Source organism: Vespula vulgaris, chromosome 16, assembly GCF_905475345.1.
Source record: "Vespula vulgaris chromosome 16, iyVesVulg1.1, whole genome shotgun sequence".
Classification (NCBI taxonomy): Eukaryota; Metazoa; Arthropoda; class Insecta; order Hymenoptera; family Vespidae; genus Vespula; species Vespula vulgaris.
The window spans coordinates 4,737,806-4,764,696 of record NC_066601.1 but is presented as its reverse complement, the minus strand read 5'-3'; the positions used below and the strand labels follow the sequence as shown (position 1 = coordinate 4,764,696).

The following is a 26,891-nucleotide window of genomic DNA, read 5'->3' as shown; positions in this document are numbered from 1 at the left end:
GAAATCTCTGCAACTGTCGTCCCGGTGGTTATACGTACGTGTGTATGCACACGCATATAGATCAAAATTTCATAGAACTTACGTCGTAGAAAGGAAGGGAACGTTCGCGACGTCTCGCTACGACGCCTAACTATCCTTGAATGTTTCGAAGAAATACATCTTGCATCGGTGTTCGTTTAAGAAGGGAAAATATCGTCAAAAAATCGCATTTAGATCTTCGATTCTGCCTCGCTCTCTCGTCCTTATTTTCTAAACTTTCGCAACACGCAAGACGGGTACCCCATATATCTGTACCGAGAGATAAAAGGAGAGGGAGAGAGAGGGAGAAAGGAAACGATGGCACGATGCCAGGCCTGTTGAACGCCACGCCCTGAGGAAAAAATGTAAGCTAAAAGAGCGGAATGAAAGAGATAGAGAAAGAGACGGAGATTCGATAGGCAGCCTGGAAAAGAGACTCGGGAAATGATCGGTGGAAGATTGGAGGCAGGTGCCGATCAGCCTAGAGACCTCGAGACCTATGCAGCTAGCTCGCGAGCTAGCAGCTTGTATATCGTGCCCAACGAGCCTACCCTCTTCGAGCCTGTTGCATTTTCAATCTCGACTGCTGCCACGTTAAGTACTTGAGATGTCTTCCCTTCGGTATACTCGCGGATACGACAGCCTCGATAAACACGTCGATCCTGTCAGTTTGCCCGTTCTCGCTCTCTTTCTCTTTCTCTCCGGTTGCATCTACCTAGGTAGGATGGTAGGTAGCTAGGTAGCTAGGTGGCTAGGTAGGTACGTAGGTGTGTGTGCGAATGCGTGCGCGTCCGTGTCGCATCGAGTATCGACTTACCACTTAGATATGTGTCTGGGGTGTCGAACGACGCTCGTGGAATGACAAACGGGAAGATATCGTTTCGTAGGACTTTCCTCGCGAGCCGTCGCGCAGCGAGAACTGCAATGAATAGGCCGAACGCGTATATATTTGGAGAACGAGTCCTCGGCGTTTATCGCTCTTTTTCTATTCGTTTCATCTTTTTAGATTCGCCCAGGCGGTCCCTATTGTCCTCTCGTGCAAATATACGGAAAAGTAAGTAAATATCTCGTGGTAATGGGAATATTATGTGCCAGTATGCCTATCGTTATTATTTCGATCCAACCGTCTACACGTTAAATTCTGGCCGTCGTTGGACGACGAAGACGTCATAAAGCGAGAGAAAATTCATCGCTTTCATTCGTCTTTCCTTTTTCCGCTAATTCATCTCGTCCTTTCGGTTTTTCTTTCTTTCCGTTCTTAAAAATAACCGACAAAGAAGAACGGCGTTTGCAGTTTCGCGAAGGATAGCGGAGTAATCGTTTGTCTGGTTTGCGACCGAGGAAAAGTCGTCATCCATCACGAAGGCTGGATGTCCGCGTTAAGGGCTCCGCGCATGCAAGAGTAATGCGCGAATAAGAAGGCCGAGCCTCTTAATCGTACGAATTAATCATTTATATTCTTAGCACCGCGACGAATAAAAAGCAACGATCGGTCATCCGATATTCTCGTCGAAAGGAATTTTCTTGGGATCGTTTAGATCGTTAAACGCCGATAAGGTGATATTTGATTGGAATCGATCGCGGAAGAACATTAATTCGTAATCAAGGTACCATTCTCTCACCGTGATATTCGAAGGTTGTTAGGTAAAAATGGAAGAATCGCGAATCGTTTGACTCGCAATTAGAGCGAGCTTTAATGAGACGCCGGAGAGGAGAAAGCGATCGAGGTAAGGCGCGAGACAATTGGGAAGAAACGAAGCGAGATGATCACAGAGGCAAAAAGGGAAATTCGATCGTAGCCTGGGTAGCTAGTCTACGCAAGCTGAAAGGCTAACGAACGGGGATGAAAGGGAGGAGGAGGCCGGGAAGAACGAAGAGAACAGAAAGAAAGACTGAAAGAGAAGAAAGCTAGGGAAAAAAGAGTAGGCGAGTCGTTGTTGAAAAACAAGCGTGAGAGAATCGGAAATCAGGGAGTGACTGCCGACTCGGACGCGAATCCTTCCAGTGGCGTTGCCTGATGAGAGACAATCAGAGACGCGCTGAAGTAATCAAAGACGCGCGTGCAACGGCGCAAAAAGGAGCGAAAGAGAACCGCTAGGACGAAGAAAGTGAGAAAAAATGAGAGAGAGAGAGAGAGAGAGAGAGACAAAGTACCGTTCGTTCGGGAGCGTTACGTCGGCCAAGATCAATAGGTGGACCACGAGCCATCATCCCAGGCGACACAGAAGCCGCTCCGCTGGTTTTGATCTCTCGCGCAAGCGCTCTTCCTTTTACTCGTCTACTTATTTTTTTGTTCTTTCTATGACGACAATAAAGCGCGCCGTTAGTGGCTGCGTGCGGAGAGACCAAACTAACAATTAACGCGAAAACAAAGAGAAACGAGAACATTTGGGAGTCTACCCGCCGTCGAGCGAAATGCTATCTATCTGTCTCTTACTTTTCTTCCTCACGTATCTTTCGCCCGATCGTCTTAAAGACCTAATTAATACGTACGTTATTAATATTATCGTATCTACGTTATTGCATGGGACAAGTAGTAAACATAGCTTAATTCTATGTGTATGGTTTTAGCTTTGTTGTTTTATTGTTAGCTTAAGAAAGATCGTTTCTCAACTAACCGTCCACTCGATTAGTCTTGCCACAATCGATATTATGACGTAAAAGGATATCGAACCGAGCGTCATGACACGTTACGTCGTACGTATCGAAAAAACTTGCCGAGTCCAATAACACGACTCTCGTATAAGCGACTTATCCGATCTATTTACATGTTTTATGCTTTCGAAAAAGGTCATGCAGTCGCGGAAATTTTCTTTACCGCGTCTTTGCTTTATTACACACACACACCCCATATATATATATATATATATATATATATATGTGGATACACGTAGTAATTTATCCGATAGCTCAGAGAAACGAATGTAAATACAATGAGGCAAGAACGAAAGAAAAGGGAGAGAGAGACAGAGACAATGAACGGGAAAGAACTCGTTCGTTCATGTGCTTACGCTTAGGAGCACGGCTTTATGAGCGAACGAACGCGAGCTATCGCTTAAGATCAAGCACGAGAATTTTGTTTCCGAGGGTGGAACGACGAGAGTAAAAGAGGGATGATGCTTATTCACGCGTCGAATGAGAGCAATACGATCGATTGCGTTCGTTTGTTCGTTCGTTCGTTCGTTCGTTCGTTCGTTCGTTCGTTCGATCGATCGAACAAAGATACTTTAAATCGCTTTCGCACATAAACTTGTATCCAACTGGCAAGATCTAATCGTTGTCGATTATCTTCTCAAGTAAGTAGACATCTCTTCTTTTTGTTTCGTACAAACGATAATAGCAATAGAAGATATTAGCTGTACATTATGGAAGTTTAAGGTAAAAGATCGATCGACTGGATACTCGCTGTCTACGATATATGTAAATATGTACGTAGCTACTCGAGACGCATTCGATATCGGCCTTTCTCGATACGAAAGCATCCGCAAATATTACGCGACGACGAAATGGGACGACGCAGTTAATAACGGGGAATAAGCGGCCAGAAACGCTTCTCTTTCTCTCTCTCGCTCTGTCTCTCTCTCTCTCTTTTAATTAGTTTGTATCGTCGGCCTTACCGAGGACTCACTCGAAGAAGGAAATGGCAAAGCCGATGAAACGAGTATGCTGGCTCGCTAGCTAACTCGCTCACAGCTAATAACGCCAACACGTCACAGCCTCTACCGACGCTCCTGTCGAACGCATCCGAATGAAAATATGCCGATCGATCGAACGTGTCCTCAGGTGCTTTGTATTTCCGTAACATTTGTATTTACGTATTTATGTACGCGTGCATACGCTTCTCATTAACGACGACCCTCGTGAAATGGGAGAAATTACATTGGATAATTCATTAATTACAATTAGCTGGAAAGATGAAAAGCGAAGCGTGCAATTTTAAACTGACTTTGTTTATCGAATAAACATGAAAAAGAAAGTCGAAAGACTAGCGACTGTTATACTTTCTACGCTCTTTAATAATAATACTTTTGCAAAAATAATCGGTCCCGTCTGTATTACATATGAAATTGCGTCAGCGAGTACCATCCTCCGTCCTTCTCTCTTTCTCTCTCGCTCTGCAAACTCAATTACTTCTTCTTCGACGAAATTACAAATTTCCTGTTTGCTAATCCAAAAAACTTTTTATACCGGCGTATGGATGAAGAAATAAAAGGAAAGAACTCGTCGTCGTTACAAGCTCGCGGTTGTGTAAAAGCGTATCGATTTGGTTAGAAATCGATCGCGCGTCGCTCCTTCCGTCGGCTATTCGAGATCACAGCGAAATAAAACGCGCGAGAACGCGTAACAATCACTGCCCAACCGATATGGACGAGCTAAAAGGTCAACGATCGCTTAAGCTCCCTTCGAGTGAAGTACCAAACTCGCCTCGTCGCTTTTATATTTGAAAAAAAAGGAATATGGAGAAGTGAACGGAGGGAAGGGGGAGAGAAAGAGAGAGAGAGAGAGAGGGGAAGAAAGAGACGCTTTTGTGCATACGACTGTTTTAAAAGGGAACGCAGGTAGAAAAAAAGAGTGGAAAATGTAGTCCCGGCAAGTCGCGAACAGAATGTTGATCGACCAGGACGGACTAAATCACTCGTTAATTAGTAGACTTTTTCCGAGTGCGAAGCAACGAAAAATATTTGTCGACATTAATTTTACGGGATCTAGGCGAATGCCTATTGAAGTTATTACACGTTTTCCACGCTTTGCAGGCTTGCAATCGCATGCGAGCTTACTCAAAATAGATTTATTATACAACGTGAGAGCACCCATAAGTTAATTTTTAGCGGGTCTGATCGATCGTAGATAGTTAATCATTATGAGGGATTAAGTTTGCCATAAATAATGAAGCGAGCGCAAGACAGGGAAAAATAACTGTAAAAGGATGAGAGCGTTGTCGAGATCGATCGCTCCGTACGCGGTGCTGAATATTCGAATATTTGCGCGAAACACTTGCGAAGGAGCTCGAGGGAATATAGAATTCGTCGATGTAAATTCTTGAAAAGGATAGAAGTAGGAAGAATCGGGAGTTAGTCGAGCAAAGAATCGGCGAACGTTTCGAAGACGAGACTCGACTTATCCGAAACGCTCTAGCGTCAAATCGACGTACGAACTTTCACGCGAGAAATACATAGTTCGAAAGCCGTAACTAATGTCGGCTACATCCTCTTTCTCTCTCGTTATCCTTTACGCTCTTTCCCTCCTACGACTGACTTCTTGCATATTCAACCATGCCAATGCACCGGGCGAAACATCGCGCTCGGTTAATTCGAGAATATCCCAAATACTCGAATAGCAAAAGGCAAACCGTCCGTTCTATCGAGCATTCTCGGTTCCCCTTAGGGGTCGGAATAGTCCTTAAACGTTTCAGTGCGATTCGATCGCTTCGATAATTTTTTCACAACGTAGGCGTTACAAAAAATAGAGAGTCTTTCGCAAAGGCCCGTTCAAAAGAGATTTCGCTATATAGTTTTAATAGGATATTAATACCAAGTATTACGTAGAATCCATTTATAACGTTTCATAAGGAAGAAGAATTAAGAAGAGGGAACTATATCTCGATCGCGAAATATAATATATTAGATATCGATCCGAACGAATAAAATAGAAACAAGAGGAACGAGTCGATGGATAACTCGTTACGCGATCGTGATTAAAACGATAATAAAGTTAAAAAGTGGCAAACCCTTATTGATACTCTCGCAAAGGGAATATTCGCGTTTCTATTTCGCCGTGGCATCGCTCGTTCGCTGGCTCTTCACGCACGTCGAGCTATCTACGTAAGTACGCGCATTGTCCGCTTCCCCGTCGGTTTCTCGCAGCACGAGGTCGAGAGCGCAGGCGCGTTATCCATACGGCATATTCAAAGTTTACCCCGTTATTCTCTCTCTCTCTCTCTCTCTCTCTCTCTCTCTTACTCTCTCCCTCCCTCCCTCCCCTTCTCCGAACTTCGATTCAGAGTGGCACGGCTGGAAAGCTCGTACACTCTGTCCTCTTACGAGGCCTATCCGCATTATTATATGCAATTTCCAGTACAGTCTAACGACGTTAGTGACTCTTCGTCGTTAGTTAGCATTGGAAAGGCGTCAATCAAATTCTCGTTTCGTTTCATCGAAACGGACAATATCTATTTAAGTAGTCATATCGACGTTCGCGATCAGATACGCCGTCAAACGTTCCTACGAAACTAAAGATCGAATTACGATCGATCGAAAAAACGTGTTAAGTTTCAACGCTCAACGTCTTAATAGCGAAAAGAATAGAATGTTCTCTATGGCAGAAATGGATGTTAAAGAATAGGTGCTAACGTAAAGCACGAAGGGAACAGCAAGAAGGGAGGTATGGGAACGGCCAGAGAATAAACGAACAATTCTATAGTTGGGCTTGCGGTTGGAAGGTATAGTTTGTACGAGTACGAGAAAGAGAGATAGAGAGTGGTGGTAGTCGGGCAGGACTCGGGATAGGTTCGGGTGGACTAATAAAGAGAGAGAGAGAGAGAGGGTAAGAAGAAAAAGCAGCAGCAGTAGCAGCAGCAGTATCAACATCAGGGTGGCAGGGTGGCAGGGTGACGAGCGAGCGAGCAAGCAAGCAAACAAGCAAGAAAGCGAGCGAGCAGGCTAGCAGGCAGGCAGGCAGGCAGGCAGGCAGGCACGCAAGCAAGCAAGCAGGTAGGAGGCAGGCAGGAAGGAACGAAGGGCGCTTGCGCGATGGAACGGCCGGGCTAGACGCGAGAGCCGCCACTCCCGAGCGCGTAGCGGCGTAGCGCGGGTGCTGACCGAGTGTCCCCGTGAGAGAAGAGAGAGAGAGAGAGAGGGAGAGAGAGAGCACGAGAAAGGAAGGTAACGAGAGAGAGAGAGAGAAGTTCGTTGTCGAGAAAGACGACAACGACGACGACGACGGCGACGACGACGACGACGAGGACGACGACGAGGACGACGACGACGACAACGACGCCGACGCCGACGACAACGACGACGACGTCGACGACGACGACGACGACGACGACGACGACGACGACGACGACGACGACGACAACGACGACGACGACGACGACGAGGACGAACACGTCGACGAGGACGTCGACGAGAAAGACGACGATCACGTCGGCGACGAGGAAAAGGCCAAGGAAGAAACCGAGAAGAGGACGACTCGGTCATCGCGAGAATGTCCAGCGTCGTCGAGGTAAGGATTCTGCGGAAGCCGGCCACGCAGATCAGCCGGCGAGCGAGTTGGGGATGCGTCGTCGAGTAAGAACGAGCTTATAAGAGATAAAGGAGACGGAGGAAGGAGAAGGAAGGGAGAGCTGCGAGAGAAATATCTTCTCCGCGTCTCCTATAGAACGGCATCGAAATAACGATATCTACGTTCCCGTTATATACGCGTACACTGTGTCGTCCCTCGTCATCTCTCTCTCTCTCTCCGCGCGTCATCTTCCCGATTCTCTTGGCGAGTCTTCGTCGTCGGAGGCACGAAGGGACGAGATCTGCTCGAGGTGTTAGAAGAGAACGTCGACGCGACGAACGATCGTTGAGGTGCGAAAGTCAACTCGAGAGAAATCCTTTTCTCTGTCGAGAAGAAAGAAAAGAGGGAAAAGAAGAGGAAGAAAACGCAAGGAGAATGAATCTCTGGGAACTGGTGTTTCGGTGAAGGAATCCGTCTGTTCGTCGCGACGCATTATCGCGAGTAACGAACGACCGATCGAGAGTCCTATTCGCGTCGGTGGTCACGCGTTCGATGATTGCTCGTCGTAGTATAAAACTCGCACGTTTTATTTCGTGGTGAGAGTGGTAATAAACATTCGAGGGAGGATCGTCCAGTGCTTCGAGAGAAAATTTCGTGAGTGAGAGTGAGAACGAGAGAACGAAACTGGGGAAGGATTGCTGACACGCGTATACCCCTAATTGCGAGAGGAAAAAGTTGGAAAAGGGAAGAGAAAAGAGAGAAAGGAAGAGGAAAGAGAGAGAGAGGGAGAGGGAGAGAGAGAGAGAGAGAGAGAGAAGAGGAGAGGCTTCGAGAGGGAGCAAGACGGAGGTTGGAAGGCGGGGCGGGTGGGAGGGCGGGAGGGAGGGTGAGTCGCGGACAGGACGCAGAGAGGCGCCGGGTCAACGCGCCAGGTAGCAACGCCTCAGGACAGCCGTCGACGTCGTCCTTGCCGTCGTCCTTGCCGTCGTCTCTGCCGTTGTCCTTGTCGCAGCCTTCGAGGCCGACTTGGCCGTCATCGTTCGCGGCCAGGACGCGAACACTTGCACACACGTACACACACACAGACACACGTACGCACGCAGAGACACACAAACGCAAACACGTACGCCCGCACGTACAATACACACACACGCACACGCACACACATCGATACACGCGACATCCGCTTCCTATCTTACAAAGACACGTACACGTACTTACACGAACCCTCGCACGCGTTACGTAGGAAAACGAGGTAAAATCGGCGGCGAACATGAGGTCCTTGAACGCAGCATCCTGGAGCTTCGTCCTTCTCGCGGCCACGGTGGCATTGCTGCCTGCCACACACTGGGCACCCTTCGCGCACGCTGCGTAAGTAAACCCTTCTTTTGTTTACGCTGCGATAATATATTTCTAAGCTTTCCCAAAGTAATGTTTCTCGACGAAAAAAGGAAGAAATACGATTGCTTAATATCGGGCAACGAAAAAATATTGGTTCGTTCTCTTTTGTTCTCTCTCTCTCTCTCCCTCTCGTTCATTTGCACTCACTAAAAATTGACAAACGAGTTTCTACGCTCGTAACGGACTCGGGGGAAAGGAATCGATCGTCCGCGTTAAATATTCGCCAAAAATCGTCCGAAAGTCTGGCTCTTTCTCTCTCTCTCTCTTTTTCTCTTTCTCTCGCTCTTTGTACGCATGAGATATGTACATACGTAGCCGACGGATTCGCAATGTTGCCCTCATTTCGCTTTATCTACGCTCGACCACGCGCTTTGTATCCTATTCGTTCTCGCTCTCTTTCTCTTTCGTCTCTTTCGTCGATCCTCTCGTTTTCCGTGTTTCCCCGATGAGATAACTTCGACGTTCGTTTGAAAAATGTGGTTCGATCGTTATCACGGAAAATAATACCTGCTGAATGGCGAGCGAAAACGTTGAAAGGCCGTTGAGAAATTGTTTGAGACGATTCGTACGACGTATCGTTACGCTCGCGTAGGAGCGACGGCAACGCGACACGACACCGAAGGCTCGAAACACCCTCGTGGATCGTACGTAAATGCGAGGAAACGTAGAGCTCCTCGGACGCGTACTGCAACGTCCTGACTCGTATCGCCTGGCTAATGTCAACGAACATCCTCCTCGATGTTCGATTATACCAGATCAGTAGTAGTTCCTAAAGACGTTTCACCAACGAAAGATTCTCGAAAGCTAGATATCGATCCTACGACGGAAACGAAGATCGTTCGTTCGTACGTTTGTTCAAACACGCTTCGACTTCCAACTAACGACGTTTCCCGCGAACGATTCGAGTTAAAGAATAAAAATAAGAACGGACGAGCAAAGAATCGTCTATATCTCGTATGGAATAGTATAATCGTCGAGGGTAATCGATACGATAATATACTAGCATATCGTATAGACGACAGGAAGAAGTATAGTTGGCTGGAATTATCAATATTTACGCTTTTCTTCGAAGCACGGTCTCGTCTCGTTCCACCTGTTTCCTTCTCGAGGGTCGTGCCTCTCTTCGGGCTCCTCCAAACCCTACGAGTACCAACCGCGAAGGTTCCGTAGTGTGGTATCGGTGATCACAGTAGAGCTCTCGAGGCAGGAGGGTGCTCCCGATGTGGCAGAACTCCAAATCCTCCCCTCTTTGTCTCTCTCTCTCTCTCTCTCTTCCTCTCTCTCCCTCTCCTTCTCTCTCCGTCTATCTATCCGTCTATCTATCTTTCAGCCAGCATGTCCCCTCCCATTTTTTGGACCACCGGCAAATCGTCCTCTTTCTTATCGCGAAAGACGTCCCTCTCGGATTTAGCAACGTCTTTCGATTCCGTCTGAGAGAGCAACGATCTTTCTCCTCTCATTGTTCCCAATTCCTTTCGATAAATTTCGTACTCGCGAAACAAAATCTTTGGTCGGACTGAAATTTCGAAGAGTAAAAATCGAAGCGATCGTTCGGTTGATATCTCCGTTCGATTTATCGTCTCACAATTTTATCTGTCGAACGGGACTAGTTTAACGTCTTTCTCTTATCTCCCGCCCGTGGAAACGTCTATCGAGCAAGAAGAAGGAGAAGAAGAATAAAGAAGAGAAAAAAGCAGCATCCCCCTATCTTTCTCGTGAGTTCTAAGTCCGGTGGGTGGGCTGCGGGAATTGAAAGCGTCACTGCGATGCCTCGTCCGGTCGCGAATCGTCGTGTTTTCGTCGTGAAAACATCGGATAGTCTGTCGCGGAAACGAGAGAAATCGTGCCAAGTCATTCGACTCCGCGGTCTTCTGACCCACTTACCCGGAAAGGAAAGGCGCGCGCGCTTTACGCGGTACCTCTGGAACCAAATTTCCCGTTACTTTCACGCGTCGTAGACTCGCGTCGTAGATCTTCGAGATCGACGACGACGACGACGACGAAAGTATGAGGTTGATAATATGTAAAAAGGATATTTTTAATCGCCGTTAACGGAAAAAGTCAGCGAGCTGAAATTAGCTAAAAATCATCCATCGATGCGAAAGTTTTTTTTACGAAGGATGAACGTCGAGACGCTTCGTTAGAGTGGAATGCCGCTTTTGTTTTCGCCGAAAGTCGTCCGATCTCGGTGGTCTCGCTTCGCGTTTTTACGATCTACGTGAAAAAAGGATGCAGAGGAGACCGGGATCGGTCGATGGCGACGCGCCATCGCGGATCACCGATTTTCACGTCCTCGTTCGAAATGCGCGGCTCTCGAGAAAGACAATTAGTAACTGACATCTCGAGTGCAGAAGTAGTAGGCAATAACGATGTTCGGGGAAGGAGGCGGACGATATAGGCAATCCGCACGGCAAACAACCGATGCATATTTAATAGCAGTCGATTATTAATGCGCGCGCTTATAGAGGTGATTGATGAAACTGCAACAATGCCGCGCGAGGCTACCTGCGATTCTCATCGGCAGCGTTGCGTTCTAATGACCGCGATAAAAATCTTTCATTTTTGTTCGACGCTGGATCGTGCCGAAAGCGATAATCCTCCGGTAGGTACTCGACTATAGTTACCTATCCGTTCGACCGAACGAAACGCGAACGTTCTCTCGATTCGATCGACGTCGATTTCTCGTTCGTCGATAAAATTAATTGAAACGTCGATCGAGGCACGATCGAGAAACGTTTCGCTTTGGATATGTTTATAAAGGAATCCTCGTTCGATCGCACGACGTCAAAGATTTTTCGATTCGAGTAATGCGATCTTTGATTGACTCGTGAAAGTACCTATTACCTGTCCAGAGAAGATTCATCAAGTTGTTGCGTGCCATTTAATCGGATGAAACTTCCCAGTTACGTTCAAATCGAATACTCTTCGGTATCAGTAATATCCGGCAACGCGGTTGATCGAGCCTTCGACTGTCTGGTCATTCACCGTACTTCACTACTGGCACCCTTCTCCACGTACGTGTGTTTGTGTACGAACGTGTTCCACATCCAACGATGCGCCGCACGTTTAAGCATTCGTCTCGTCTCCGATCGAGATCAACGAAATCGCATTGGAATTATCCCCTCGATTCTCAACGCGCTCGATCGATTTTTCGCTAAATATCTTCCATGGTACATGCTACGCTTGACGATTCTCCAGACGTTTTTCATACGCGCGCGTCTCCTTTCCTTTTTCTCTTTTTCTCTTTTCTTTTTTCAGACGAATTTAAAACGTTAGCCGTAGGACTCTTTTTCGTTGGCCATAGAACTCGAGACCTTTTTTAGCTCGTAAATTCGCGGTGGCGCGCACCACGAGCGCCGCGATTGATATGCGGCCGGGCTCGCCTCCGCCTTACGGTTAAATCGACTACCCTCGTCGTTGCGCCGTACCTTCGAATTACTTTCGAATTACCACTCGACCGCGAACACGAACGTATTGGTTCAAAGGAATGGTCGACTAGGAGCGCCGAGTTTACTTCGAATCCATAGAAATTAGCTAAGTACTTCGAAGAGGAACGATATTTCGATCGAGCGATATTTTGGATTATTTTCGACGTACACTGCGACCGAGCCAATATGTACCTTAGGATTTCGTGGAAACTACAGGCCCGGCTAATCCGCTGACGCCAGCTTAAAGGAAAGGGAGAAGCGATTTTCATTTGCTTGCTATCGTTAACTCTTTCGACTATCTCCTCGAACGTCCCCGAACGTTTTCGCCTTGACGTTGACGCCTCTTTATCGGACTCATTCCGAACACAGCGAACGACGAGGATTAGAAAAGAATAACGTGTTAGAAGATACGTGTACACGGACATTATATAGAAATATATACGTATACATATTTATATGTATGTACGTTCGCAGGATATAATTGGTAGATTCGAAGGTCTTCCTTTAAAATAGAATCTAAATCGAGCCAAGTTCAGGTCGAGTCCGAGGCACGTCCACGCTCGCGGAAGCCGACTATAGCCGACTCTGACTAGTGGAAACAAAGAGCGGCTATAAACGCGCGAGCGAGAATCAATGCGCTCGCGAGAAGAGCGGAGAGCTTCGAGAAAGTTGGCCTCGCGATGTCTCGTCGATTATGGGAAAAAGAAGTGTAAGGTCGAAGGAGATAAGGAATTGGAGTAAGAGACGCGCTAGGTACGTCGGCCTAGGGACGACGCTCAAGGGAGCACGGTGGTCAAAGGAGAAGAAAGAAGGCGATCGGAGTGCCGCCAAGTCGGTCGACTTGGTTTCTTTTGGCGAAAACGAGACGGTTGACGGAGAAAGGATAGATACGTGGGAGACAGAGTGACAGGTGGATGGAAATGCGTTGCAGAGATTCGCGAAAAGCTCGGACTTGAAAATGATAGAGAAGAGGAGGGGAAAGGGGGTAGAGAGAGAGGCGGTCGAATAGATAGAGTTAGAGATAGAGAGATAGGCCGGTGGGGGGAGGGTCGTGGGAGGTCGAAGGCGGTTGACGGCGAGCTCGCGTGGGTGCCCGGAGGCAAAAGGGGCTTTCTCGCGTGCAGCCTTGACATGGGCCAAGAAATCAATGGGACCTCCAACACACCGACGCAAACTCGGTCGGCGTAGTCGCACACGAGCAACGTCCATAACTTTCGAGCTCTAGCTACGGACTGCAGACGGCGGAAAAGAGTCCGAGGGACGATCGGATTCGTTAGTCGGTCTCCTCGGCGACTACGACGATCGATTTCGCATCGACGTTCCACGCGGGGAATCGCCTTGAAAAGCGTTTCACGGAAAATCGTTCCGAGTACCTATCTCCTCGGCCCGATCTACGGGAGAAGAACTCGACGCTCGCTCGCGAATCTTTCCTATAGTCGACCCGTAAAGAGATCGGCCGATGAAAGAACATCGGGACCACTCGTTTCAGCCGCTATTTCAGAGAACGTTCGAAACACGTGCCAATAAAGACTGACCCATTTTTTAATCGATTCGAGAACCAACCGACGATTTCTTCTATTTCCAACAACAAAGTATATCCTTTTAAGAAGCCAGCCGTCTTTCGCGCGAAACTAGGCGTCTTCCCTTTAACTCGAACGCACGCAGGTTTTCCATTTAAAACGATTTCTCGCGAATTCGCTTTGTCTACTCGATGTGGGAGTCGCGACGATCGAAGAAAATGAAAACGTCGAAAAACCTTCGACGAAGCAGTCGTTTCGTTCGCGTAAGCCGCAATCAAAGCCGTAGGTCTGCATACCGGAACCTTGGCAAGCACAGACGCGGTCAGGGCTGCCAATCAATGGCGAGGACATCACCCTCGGCTAACCAACGTCCGCGTCCTTGATTGTCCGTTCGCCGCCTCCGCTTCGAACGGTCGTTCTCGTTCGGCCGATAGTTACGTTGCAAAGCCCAGAAGTCGAGATCCTCCTATTTCTCTCTCTTCTCACATTTTCTCTTTACTCGTTACCGTTTACTCGTATTCGTTAATAGACATGTGTAAAGCGCGTGGCCGAGATCCGATATGACGTTAATCGACCTGGTTGCTCGAATATTTTCGATGCTAGTTCGCCCGTAAACTCACGTACGCAAAGTGTATGCGAATTGCAAGCGAAGTGCAAATGAACGAGCGGAGAAAGAGGAGAGAGAGAGAGAGAGAGAGAGATGCATAATCGGGTGTAAGGTGAATTAAATGCGCAGTTACAATAAAAGAGCTTTTTGGGTCGCATTAAGGTGTAATGCCTAAAAGTTTTAAACAAATATCATAGACGGCGAGTTAATTCGACTTCTCGAGTTTCTAACGTGCCGAAACTCTTTCGCACGCGTTTAATACGGATAATTTTAACGTCGCTTCCTCTTAACACCCGACTCAGTCACGAATTGCACGCGTGAGCCGTGCATCTTAAAAAAAAAAAAAGATCGTACGATACGAAATATCTCGACCGTAGATTTTCTCAACGACTGTTACTCTTATTGGATCGATCGGACCTGATCGGAAGAAAAGACGAATCGATATGACGCGTGGAATCGTGAGCGCTTGCCCTCAAACATCCTTGCAGTCGCGTCGCCGTGCGTGCGCTTCGCTCTTTTTTTTTTTTTTTTCTATATTTAACACTCGCAAGACTCACAAAGCACTTTGATTCCATCGCAGAATCTCTCGCGTCCGATCGATGTGACGAGCGATGCGAGCGCGAAAGCCCTTTTATTTATAGAGACGAGAATGGCTTCGCTTTTCTAAAATACCGGCTCTGCCTGGCTCCCATCGTTGACCGAGTGGTAACTTACGCGACTAAGTCGACTAAGTAGTACTACTTTGGTAGTAAGAGAATCACGATGGGAGAAAGAAAGCGAAAGAGAAAAGGGAGAAAAGGCTGTAAAGGGAAAAAGAGAGGAGAGAATGAAAAAAGACGCGCGAGCGGTGGAAACGGCGCTCGTCGAGGGAGTTTTTCGCTCCGACTAGCAGCAGCCGGTAGGCGAGCGAAAGAGACTGAAACGAAGTTGAAAGAGCGAGAGCAGGCGACCGAAATAGGGAGAGGGAGAGAGAACATTCTGCAGGGTGGCCAAAGCAATCCCCTAATTGGATAAAACTCAACGGCGAGCCGGTAACTGGTAATTTCCCTGCAGCAACGTAATTACTCGCCCGTATTTACGCAGATCTCGCTAGGTCCGAGTAACGCAAGCTCGGAATAACGGTGCCTACCTTCCTTATCCTTCCTTCGGTGGTCTCCGCAGCAGTCGCGTTGCCCTCGTGCATATAGCTGCTCGATAAAAAAAAAAACCGTAGCGATGACTGTAACCGAGTACACGAAGAGAGAGAGAGAGAGAGAAAGAAAACGCAGCGACTAACTTCAGCCCAACCATCAGGGTCTTCGGCAGTACCTCTCTCTTTTTCAACCACCGTCGGAGTGTCCCTGGTTTCAACGATACGCCGCTTCGGCATAGCCTCGACGAACGCGTATAAAAAGCCATTGCAATCACGCGGTATACTGGCACGGTAATGGGGTACTGATATAATTAACCGGCATACCTACGCTTTTATCGAGCCCTGCGAAACGTCGTCGTTACCGTCGGCATACTCCTTCTGATCGTCTTCGTCGTAACGTTGTCGTTACTTCTCGTGTAAAAATAACGTCTACGAAGTTAACGGCAACGGTCGTATCGGTATCAACGTCATCCAACGGCAACGTGACGTTAACGACGGACCGACGTGTTTAATGCTAGAGGACGAATAAGAAAATGGTAAAAGCTGTGCTTTCGCGACGTCGACGACGAAGAGACGGGGAAGGTAAAAGAGGAAAGAAATGGACGCGCCGTTACTTTCTCGCGTCGTGGAGAATCGTTTTCTCTCGTTGTTTCTCGATAAGGTTTTTCGGAGAACTTGCCTTTTGATGGAAAAAACAAAAAAAAAGAAACTAATGGCAACCGAAAAAAGTTCTTTGGAAGAGAATTCCAAACCATTTGGTATGCATATAACGGGTATCGTCTCGTGCGCTAATCGAGAAGCAACGAGCGTAGATTCGATGGAAAATCGAAGCACCTTCGTCCCTGAGTAGTTTTCCGTCGAATACCGTGCTGCAGTCGCGAATAAAAATAGCCAGCGACATTGACGTGTCGGCCTCCATTTCGATACCGGTCGTTCGGCGTGCCTACGCGCGCGACGCGTCGTCCAAATAGGACAAATTGCTTAGAAAGGAGAAAAGTCGTTCGGCTGACCGTCCAAATCGCCCTAACGATTCATCATTTATTTACCGCGACGTAAAGCGGATGTTAATCGCGCGACGAGCGTGCACTCTCGTACAAATAAACACGCGAGCGCGTATATACGCACTTGGAAGGAGCAAGGGATTATCCCGATCAGCAAACAAGCCTGACACAAATGGCAAATATTATTCCCCCAATTATCGTGCTTCCGTTAACGAGCTTTCGTATACGTGCGACTAAAATTCTTTGCTAGATAAACGGGTGGAAAACGGTCGGTAACGATACCGAGATATCCCGATGAATCCTACGTACGTACGTCAAAACTACCAGGAATTAATTAAACCGAGATAAAGACTAATTACGTCTAAAAACCGACGAATGGACGAACGAGAGTGAAAACCAACGAACCGTAACGACAACGATTTATGTCGATACCATCGGTGTCTCTGATTATTCAAACGTGCCACGTAGTACCTACCCGTGCACATAGTTTCAACGTGGAAATTCATAAACAACGTAAACCATAGGCGCGATGGCGTCATTAGGTGCTCACTCGGTGGCTCGTTTCGCGTCAAAGGACGCACCGGAACACGATCCATTCGGGCCGAAACAAAGCCTATTTACGAGCCCGAGCTTGGGTTTACGCCCAAGCGTCGTCTTGGCGTCGATGACGAACGAGGAAAGTGTAAGGATCGCGGGATGACGATAAACGGCGACGGAACGAACGAGCGAGCGAGCGAGCGAACGAGCTCTTCGATCGAATTCAGATCGATCGGAAATTCGAGAGAATTCGATTAAAATTTTCTTGTCCGAAGCTGACGGCGCTTAACGAGTTAACATCTCGTCAAAAAGATAAACGGTCGAACGATAGGAAGTTCGGATACATCAAAGAATTTGAACGATCCGAGCGCGTTCTCAGCCTTTCTCTTCGACATGCCAAACTTCGCCTTTGCACAGATACACGTACGAACGCATGGGCGAAGGTATAATCCGCGCACAGAGGCACGGAGAGTGTATTTAAATACACGTATCCGTGTGCGCGTATGCCTGTTTACGCGTCTGCGAGGTGCGAACTCGTACAGCCACGTTACAGAATCAGCACGATTACGTTGATAACAGCATTATTGGAAAGTGAATTACCGATAACCATTCTCTCCCTCTTTCTCGCTCTCTCATCGTTGGAATCTCTCTCCAAAGCCTTCTGTGCAAGTTGCAAGCCGCTGGAGCACGTTGAACGAGCCGCTGCTCCTTGATCAATGTGCCACGCGATCGATCCATGCGTGTTATCCTTGTTTCGAGTGCGAAGGGGAGATCGTTGACCGATATGTACATAGAGATCCAGCCCCATTCGGATATTAACGTTCGGGAGGAAGAGAGAGAGCGATGCAAAATAGGTAACAACGCGTAGCTTCTCTTTTCCTCTTTCTCGGATTCGATCGGGCTAAGAGCCATTACGTGCACTTAAAAATGAATCGTTTCGTGAATTTTACGCGTTTCGTTCATTAAAAATGCTTAACCCGACAAGTTTCTCTCGCGATCTTCCTCTTCGTTCGACGAACGAATAATTATAAAATGTATTTCAAAATCGAATACGAGCTAATAGCGGTAGTCATCGAACAGACGCCGTTCGAGGTTAATCGCGCGCATTCGAAGTGGCGAAGAAAAAAAAACGATGAAGCGAACGGAAGAAGATACCGAGAAGATACGAAGAAGATTAGGAACGAAGACGAATATCGCGACGAGCGTTACGCGCTGGTTAACGGACGGCAAAGAGCGATCTAAAGCGTTTCCTATCGCGAACGAGAATCTTCGTCGCGTGCTAAATTAACCCTATAGGTAATCAAGGTCAATCCTGGGGTTAAGCTCGTCGAAAAGCGGCGATACTTTGTCGTACGCTGCTCTTTATATCCGCGTCTTCGCGAGATCGAGAAGATTTCGAAGAGAGCGAACGAAGCGAGACGGTCGCGAGTCTTTAACAAAAATCAGCCATCTCTTTTCCACGTTCGACGTTTCGTCATTAAACGAGATTGCTTGTTACCGATCGATTCGAAAATGAGCTTTCGACCTAACATGAAATATTCGAATTGGAATAAAGGAATAGGAATAGACTCGATCGTTCGTAGTCGATTTCATTTCGCCGGGAATAGAAAGTTGCGACGGTGGCACGGAAAGGCATAAGAGAGCATCGCGTTTCCTAGAATCGGACTGCTACGATTGGCAGATCGAAGTAAGCCCCCGTTTCGCGTCGAGAGAGAGAGAGAGAGAGTCCGCATTGGCGTGGAACGCGATAAAGCGCAAGTTTACGACATGGCCTCTCCCTCTCCGTCTCTCGCTCGCGCTCACGCTCTTACGCGCGGCGAAATTACGGCTCGCGAATGGCTGTCAGCCCTTCGTCCGCCTCTCGGCGTTCTTTAACTCTCCAAGATGCCATCGAACGCTTTTCCGCACGTTTTTTCAAACGACTTCCCGAACGCTAGATAGGTACTCTAACGATCCTCTTCGCGGATACAGTAATAAAAACTTGTTTGTGCGGGACGGCGATGCTCGTGGTCCTCCAACTCTTCTTTCATGATTCCACCGATCGGTAGGAAGGAGCAAAAGTGGCTGGCACTTGAGAATTTAATCGTACCCAGAAGAAAGAGAGGGAGGGCAGCAGAGAGAAACAGGGACCGAAGTTCTCGAGCAAGATTGCCTTTTCAACCGCGGGGACCCGACAAACTTCGCTTCCTTTAAAATTTCATCGACGTTCGACGTGGAGGATTTTTCTTCCTCCCCCGCCAGCAACGGTAGCACTTCTCCTCCCTCTTTTTCCTTTTCTCCTGTCTTCTTCGTACGTTCTCGTAGGAGAAGCGAAAAAGAGTTTCGTGCTCGTTGAAAAAGCAAGAAGTGCCGGCTAAGAGTTGGAAGTCTGAAATTCGCTCGATGATACCACTTTTTTAATAGCTTCCTCGACGACGTTTCAAAGTTCCGAGTAGTTTCTCTTTGTGGAGAGGGTATACCGAGGGTTCGAGCAAACGCATAAACGTTCGCAATTAAATCGAGCGTATCGTCGATTTACGTATGCATTACGTCGCATACGACGGCTAGCCTATAGGCAGGGAAGAAAGAAACGATTCTCGTGCCGCAGGAAAGGCGCAGTCCCGATTTACGGCTTATCGTTTATCGATCGCGGAAGGCCGCCTGCCGCCTGCCGCTTTACCAGTTCTCGTCAAAATCATCGCGATCTCGCGTGCGTGCTCGACCTTAGGAGAAAGCTCGTTTGTCGTTATCTCCGATAACCGTGCGCGAGCGCGCGCGTTGTCTGATCGTCCCTGCCAACGTTCCACGGCATACAAAACCGTCTCAACGTTGTTTCTCCGACGTGTATAACTCCAATTTTAAGACGCGCTTATTCCTATACTCTTTCCCTCGACCACGCGAATTCGAGGAACCGTTAAGCCGCCTGAAAGAAAGAACGAACGTTTTCGGCGAAGCGAATCTAGCAGCCGCGCGAACGTATATCCATCGAATGCTTCGAATCGAGCTCGTTAATTCCGAACGAACAAAGGACATTACGGTAATGTACGAAAGCAATTAACGGTGGTCGGAACGATCGGGCAGTTTAATTAACATTATTAAAATTACACCGTGATCGTTCGTATTTCCTTCCTACTCATACATTTGCATTCGACTTTATTACTTCGTTAATGTTTCGACCGTAGCTCGGTCCCGTTTGTTTCGAAAACAACGTGGCGTCTATCGTCGGGGAGAGGAAACGCGATTACGGACAAAGTTACTCGCGTTCCGTCTCGCTATTATCGTTTCCGCGCTTCTCCTCCAAGACGAGGAAGAAAGTAATAACGATAACGGCAACGAGGATACCGTGGAAGGTATACCTGGAATATAGGTATGCCGTGGAATAATTAACAAATTAAAGATTCCAAAATTTTATGGAGAAGTACGATCGCATTGAATCAATTGCGAGCCGTCGTCCTTTTTAACGAGAGAGAAAAGGACCGAGCAAGTTAATATCCTGCTACCTACTACCGCGTACGACGAGGGAAACTTTAATAAAGGAGTCACGCGCGCCTTTGGGCTGTAAGAGGCAGTCGGTGGTGTAAGTCGTAAGAATAAACGGCTCGTTGCATTCGGCTGGCGTGTCCATTACGTAATGGTAAAACGCCCTGCAGGCCGCCTCGGTCTCGCTATTGTGCGAAGTCGAGAACGCGTCGGTCTCTCGCGCCAGACTTTGTCGTTTCTCCTTCTTTCCCGAGGAGTCCGCTGCGAATTTCCGTCGATAACGATCGACGCTTCTCAACGATCTCGACCGATTATATCTTCACGGAGAGCCTCGATCGCCGTTCGTTCGATCGATATCTCGCGACGATTGCGTTAACTCCGAAAAGACAAATCTTAATACCGATGATAAAGGAAAACCGCACGCTTCTCTTCGCGGGCGTACGCGGTCTAGGCCAAGGAATAGTTTTATCCAGATATCCCTGGAACATCGCGTGTCTCTTAGATAAGCCGATCCACGTAATAACAAGGACAACGAGAACTCGATTCCAAGGAAGCATCGACCGTCGCGTTAATTACGCCGGCATGTGGTAGGCGCATAGGCACGTCGCAACGATTCGCTCGTTAATGCCGCATAACGATCATTTATTCGACTCTCAAACTCGTCCTCGAGTTATAAGAATTAACCGTGGCATAACACGATTAAAAGGAAAAATAAACGATAATTTCTTATCGACGATTTCTTATCGCACAATACGAAGAAAAAACCTATGGAGTATACTCTCGAGAAAAGAAACCCCAAGATCCGCGAGATATTATAATTCGAGGAGCAGGTTGAAGATCTTTCTTCTTATCTATGCATTAAATCTTCGGTGTCGTTCGGGACGAAACTCGTAATAGACTTTCTCGACGTTTTTCGCGTCGCGCTACTCCAGGATACGATTATCACACGATAATAAACGCACCCGAGAGAAACTTGAAAATTCGATCTACGAACTTTCTCGGCATTGAGACAGAGAGAGAGAGAGAGAGAGGGAAGAGAGAAAAAGCATCCGAAGATATATCTAATCGTTAACATATAAACGACGATTTATCGATCGCAAAGAAAAATATTTCGAGTAATACCGATGAGGTCTAACGACGCAGCGGTCTAGGCCAAGGAATAATCGCGAGCCATTTGAATTCTCCAAGCGTATCGCGTGCTCCTCCGATAAGCTGACCGCGAGTCGTAATGAGAACGATGTGTGCGAGCTTAGGCCAAAGTGCTACAAAGACTATAGCTTTTCCTCCTTCTTTCTCCGCCTTTTTCACGTCCTCGTCCTCGTCGTCCTCCCAGCCGTCCTCCCAGCCGTTGTCGTTTGTCTCTTCTATCTCGAGCTATCGCACGAACCGACCCCGTCTCGTGATCCCTGACTAGACCAACCAACGAAAAGGACAGCGAACCCTGATAAAGACGACGACGACGACGACGACGACGACGACGAAGAACAACGCCTTAGCTGTCTTTTTCCTGTCGTCGCTCGCGATATCTTTGATCTCGATTAATCCTTCGTGCTTTCTCAAGGCGAGCCATCCACTACCTTATTTCATGATGAACTTTTTTCTTTTTAGCCTTCCTCTCCTTCTACCTCCGACTGATTATTTCTGCATTTCTTTTCTTTTTCGTTTTCCGAAAAAAAAGGAACACTTTGAGAAAGCCAAACTTTTTCACCGCACGCTCTTTTTCCTGATCATCCGATACCACGGTAGACTTTTATTGCGTGCAGCTAATTAGCCATAGCCAGCGTACGAAGAACCAACGTATAATGCATACATATATACGTACCTTCTGTAATTATGTACATATGCTTCGTAGTCCGTTATATACGATATTATTATAATGCACAGAGATATAGTAACGGTGGTAGAAAGAAATAAAGCTAACGTTGCGCTGGCAAAATACTAAGTCCGTTATATGACTTGCAATTAGTTAGGAATATTCTTTTTATGCGAGAAAAATGTAGTTCTTACGCTTACGTCCTTAGTTTCGACGACCGAATGGTAAGAGTAAAAGATTAAAGATATACATCGAATAATACTTTTCGTCGAGCGATCAATGCCGCAGCAGAAACGAGGGCTCGTACGACTGAATGAATTAATTAGTTTTCAACAAAGTACTCGATATTAAAATTCGAAAAGTACGTAATCGGCAAGTCATTGGAAATTATTTCGATCGAGCCGTTAGAAGATCATACCATTTGGTATTCATAAGCTAACTCAAACAATAGTCGGGGAAGCGAAATTACTCGAACAATTATACGAGCAAAAGTCGTGGTACTCGTCGACCTTATCCTCTCTCTCTCTCTCTCTCCCTCTTACCTTCCGCAAGCATTTTCCGCGTCTGCGAGCCACCCACCCAAGATAAATACAAAAGGAGTCTCTCCGAAGAGGAGGAAAGAGTCGCGGGGAAGAGGAGAGAGAAAGAGAAATAAAAAGAAATAGGAAAAGAGAAAGAGAAAGACGCAGCATTCTCCGTTGAATAATATATGCACTTTCCAAGAGGCTGCAGGATAAATGTAGTCGTATTTGCACAACAATTTCTGCCATGTAGCTCTCGTACCGGTGGTCCGTTTGCCGAGGGAAGAGCTCGACGTTTAATGAGCCGTATCTCGCCCTCGTCTTCGTTCCTCCGTCCTCCTCTCATCCTCCTCTTTCTCCACCTTCTCTTCTCATCGTATCGCGAAAATCGTTTGACGTCTTCGCCATTATAAACCGGTGCGCATGCTCATTTACCGCGAGCAATGTGCACGACCGTACGAAGACCTTTCGCAAAGACGACAACGACAACGAGAAACAATGAGCGCGTAAAGATCTGCCGAAAGATCCGATGAAATTACTAAAACGTAAGTAATCTAAATGCTGATTTAAAGATCAGGATAAAGAAAAAAATTGAAAGAGGAAAGCGACAGAATCCTACGACGAAACACCACGGTATAGCTCCGACTAAAGTTTCATCGCTGTACCTAAACCATCTAATACGAACGGTTTTCTTCTACTCCTCCTTGTCGTCGACGTCGTCGTTGTCGTCGCTTAGCTAAATACCGGAAGTGGTTGGGTTTGAAAAGCGTCGGTACTTTCACGAGCATGATTCCCTCTTAAGCCGTGCCCTGAAACAAGAAACACGAATGAAAGGGGGATTACGCGAGAGTGCGAAAGAGAGAGAAAGAGAGAGGAAGAGAGAGGGAGAGAGAGCTTTCTCTCTCATCATTTCGGGCTAGCGAGAGCAGTGAAAAAGGAGGTGGGGTAGATTTGCCTATGCAAAACGGATAGATTACTTTCTTCCGCGTAAGCTTCTCCGCCAATCCGATCCAGTTGCGAGATACCGAGACAAAGGCGATGGGAGATTATATAGAGACTACGATAATCGTTTGCCTCGTTAAGAAAACGCAATGTCAACGAAATCGAGCTTTTCTCTTTCGCCATTTTCGAAGAAATAACAAACGTGTATTTGATCTTATATTATTTATTCTCTCATATTTTTCTTTCTCGTGAAGAAGAGAGAAGAAATGGAAAAAAATTGCCTGGTCGAATATTCTCACGTAGATACGTCGGACGTCTCGGTGCTTTTGATTACTTTCCATCTGTCTTAAAGTTCTACGAGTTTTTATCCGTTCGTCGTTCCAACTTTCCTCGTTTCAATACTATACACGCGCCTTTTTTAGAAAGATGAGCAGGGATAGAGAGAGAGAGAGAGAGAGAGAGAGAGAGAGAGAGAGAGAGAGGGAGAAGGAGGGAAGGGAAAAGAGGGAGCAAGTGGTACTTGTATCCGCATAATCGACGTACTCCTCTTCCATCGAAAAACGTTTTCCCTCGAATCTCTCCCTTCCGCTTGGCCCTTCATCCCTTTAGCATCCAGCACCATGCGGATGTACGCGAGAGGCCAGATCGATAAGAGCGTTATATAACTTTTGCTTTCGTCATTGTAATATTCTTTCGATGGTTCGCGTAAATATACCGTTTCGTAGTTACCCCGATACATCCATCCTTTCGTCGAGCCTAGTCGAGTCGACCTTTCGGCTCATTGTCATGTCATATTTCATGAAGTTTCTATGTACTACCCACGCGCAACATCAAACTCGAGCCCTCGTTGTTCTAAAACCAGATAGATTCGTAGCATCCGACAGGGGTTGCATCCTCCTTGTCGTCGTCGTCGTACAGCGAAGAGAAACGACACGAAGAGAGAGAAAGAGAGAGAGAGAGAGAGAACGTAAGATCGAAAAGCTGAGCTTCCAGAGCGTTCGTAGAAAAAGTTCAACGGGATGGACGATCGCACGGTAAGATTCTCGGCTACTCGCAAACTCGATCCGAATACGTACACAGCCCTGGGGTTAACCGAGCGCGTATCCCCTGCCATCGTCATAACCCACATTGAGGGCGTCACACCGACGAACCGAGAGCCACCGACGGGGAGAGGGAGAAGGCTTACGCGGCCAGTGACGTCAGATTTGCTCTCACCAACACTAGAGAGAACGCGACGCGTCGATAGAACTCTACCGGATGCTGTATATACACTTTCTCTCTCCTCCCTCTCTTTCTCTCTTTCCTTTTACCTTTTTCCGCTCTCGTCAAAAGGACCGCACGACGAGCGTTTTATAACATCGAACATCCGTACGAATACGCTTTTTTCTCTCATCCACGTTCGTCCTCGCTTTCTCTCTCCTCCTCGCCTACGTTTCTCGTATTATTCCTTGAAAATTCCGCAGTTTCTCGCATCCGTAGGATTCTTGAAAATGACTCGTCCGTTGGACCGTTTCCCCGCAAAACGCATACGTAGAAGGAAAACGTCTTTATTTTCGTGGGGATAGACGCGATAAAGAGAAGTAGGTACACACCCGTTTAGATAACGTGGAGAGAGATAGAATAGGTGCGGTCCGCATTTTCGTTGTTAGAATAAACGTAACTTTGCCGTTCTATTCCCGAAATATCGAAATCGATGGAAAGATAATATTCAATAGCGACGAGGTGCTTTCATCCGAGGTTTCTTCGTAATGCAGCTTCGTGGAGTGGTTAAGCAACAAAGAGTAAAGAAAGAAAGAGGAAAAAAGAGATGGAGAAGAAACGGAAGAAAGAGCGAGAGTACGAACGGCATAATTATAAAAGCGTATCCAAATTTCGCGGAAACGAGGCCGCGTCGAAAGTGGCAATCTCGATCCAGAAGGCCCATGTTCCACGGAGCTCGATCGCTCGCGAACGTAACTCCGCTCTCCGAGGAATAGTCGAGATAAATCCATCTTTCCAGGGGCACGCTCGCGTTCAAGCTCGTACGCTTTGATGGCTCCTAAGCATATTTTGCGAGAACGATAGCGTACGTACATAGCGTACGTACATGTATGTGCATACGCTGCTCGAGAGATGCTGCGTCTTCCTTGCAACTTCGCATTATCATTCGACCTTTCGAGTGGCTACATTATCCTACACTCGGAAAATACGCCATGAGAGATGACTCACGAGTATAGCCAAGTCTATGTACTCCGTACATAGTGCCGGTCATAAAGAAGAAACTACATCGTTGAATGTTTAATTGGAATCGGATGGAGAAAGCGAGCCTTGGCTTCATTGATGAAATTTTCTTCCAAAGTAGATCCGAGCGTTAAAACGAACGTGAACGTTCCTTAATCGAGCTTTGGATTTTATGAATATTTTAATGGCGTTCCCCAGCGATATCAATTTTTCATCGAAACGATACCCAACGTCCATCCAACGTCTAAACGAAGCATCGTAAGGTCACGATTATTGACGACAAAATTCAACGATAAAATTCATCTTGGATAGGGGAACCGCGAATTCGATCGGAGAAAAGATCATTTCTGCCGAAGATGTGGAGACGGAATTCCCGAGAAGCTCTGCTGCGTCGAAACGAAGCGTCGAAAGAGGATCAACGTTGGAAGATTAGCCGACGTTGGATCGCATTCGAGAATAAAGTTCGATCGCGTGCACCTGAACTTCGCGCTACGAAGGTACGGTGAGAAAAATCGTGATATTTTTGTAGGTCGCTCGACGATGCTGACGGAAACGAGGATAGGGGACATTCGACGAGGTGAAAGGGCGAGGCGGGGCTGGAAGGCCTCCTCGGTCGGACATTGACAAATGAAGGCATCGGGATTTGCACGAACATTTACGCGTACATCCGCACGCGCACACCTATGCTCTATTCGTTCGTCAAACGTACAAACCTATACCGTCCTGTTACTTTTGCTCGATGAATGTTTGCTCGCATCGAGTCGCTCCATTTCGAATTCCTTCCAGTTTTTCTTCGTTATCGCGCGGTCTGTTCCTGCAAACGGTCAGAACGCTCGTTTGCGTTCGTCTTGTCTCTTTTTTCCATTCCCATTACGCACGTTATTTATTGCTCGACGAGGACCGATCGACGAGATCGAAAGAGGGAAGAGAGACGAGAACAAGGGGAAAGCTCCTGTCGATCGTCGTTAACTCGCGACGAGCCAGGCAATTAGGCGAAAAAAAAGAAAAAAAAATAGAAAAAGAAAGAAGAACAAGAGAGACGAAATTGGTCGACGACGAACGTCTCCG

General features: G+C 47.2%; 1 protein-coding gene across 19 annotated transcripts in view; it reads left to right on the top strand.

Moving 5' to 3' along the window:
• Positions 1–6,636: 6,636 nt before the first annotated feature.
• The window catches only part of LOC127069732 (gamma-aminobutyric acid receptor subunit beta), a 62,688-nt gene continuing 42,433 nt past the window's right edge, over positions 6,637–26,891 (top strand). For 18 of the 19 annotated variants that reach the window (XR_007783689.1, XR_007783688.1, XR_007783690.1 and 15 more), the window contains exons 1-2: positions 7,088–7,242; positions 8,489–8,613. Coding sequence is in view for 15 of the 19 variants with exons in the window: in XM_051007136.1 (XP_050863093.1) it covers positions 7,225–7,242; positions 8,489–8,613 (143 nt within the window). In the remaining 4 variants the exon portion in view is untranslated. Of the gene's footprint in view, positions 6,900–7,087; positions 7,243–8,488; positions 8,614–26,891 lie in introns of those variants that run through there. The other variant, XM_051007126.1, reaches the window with a different exon arrangement.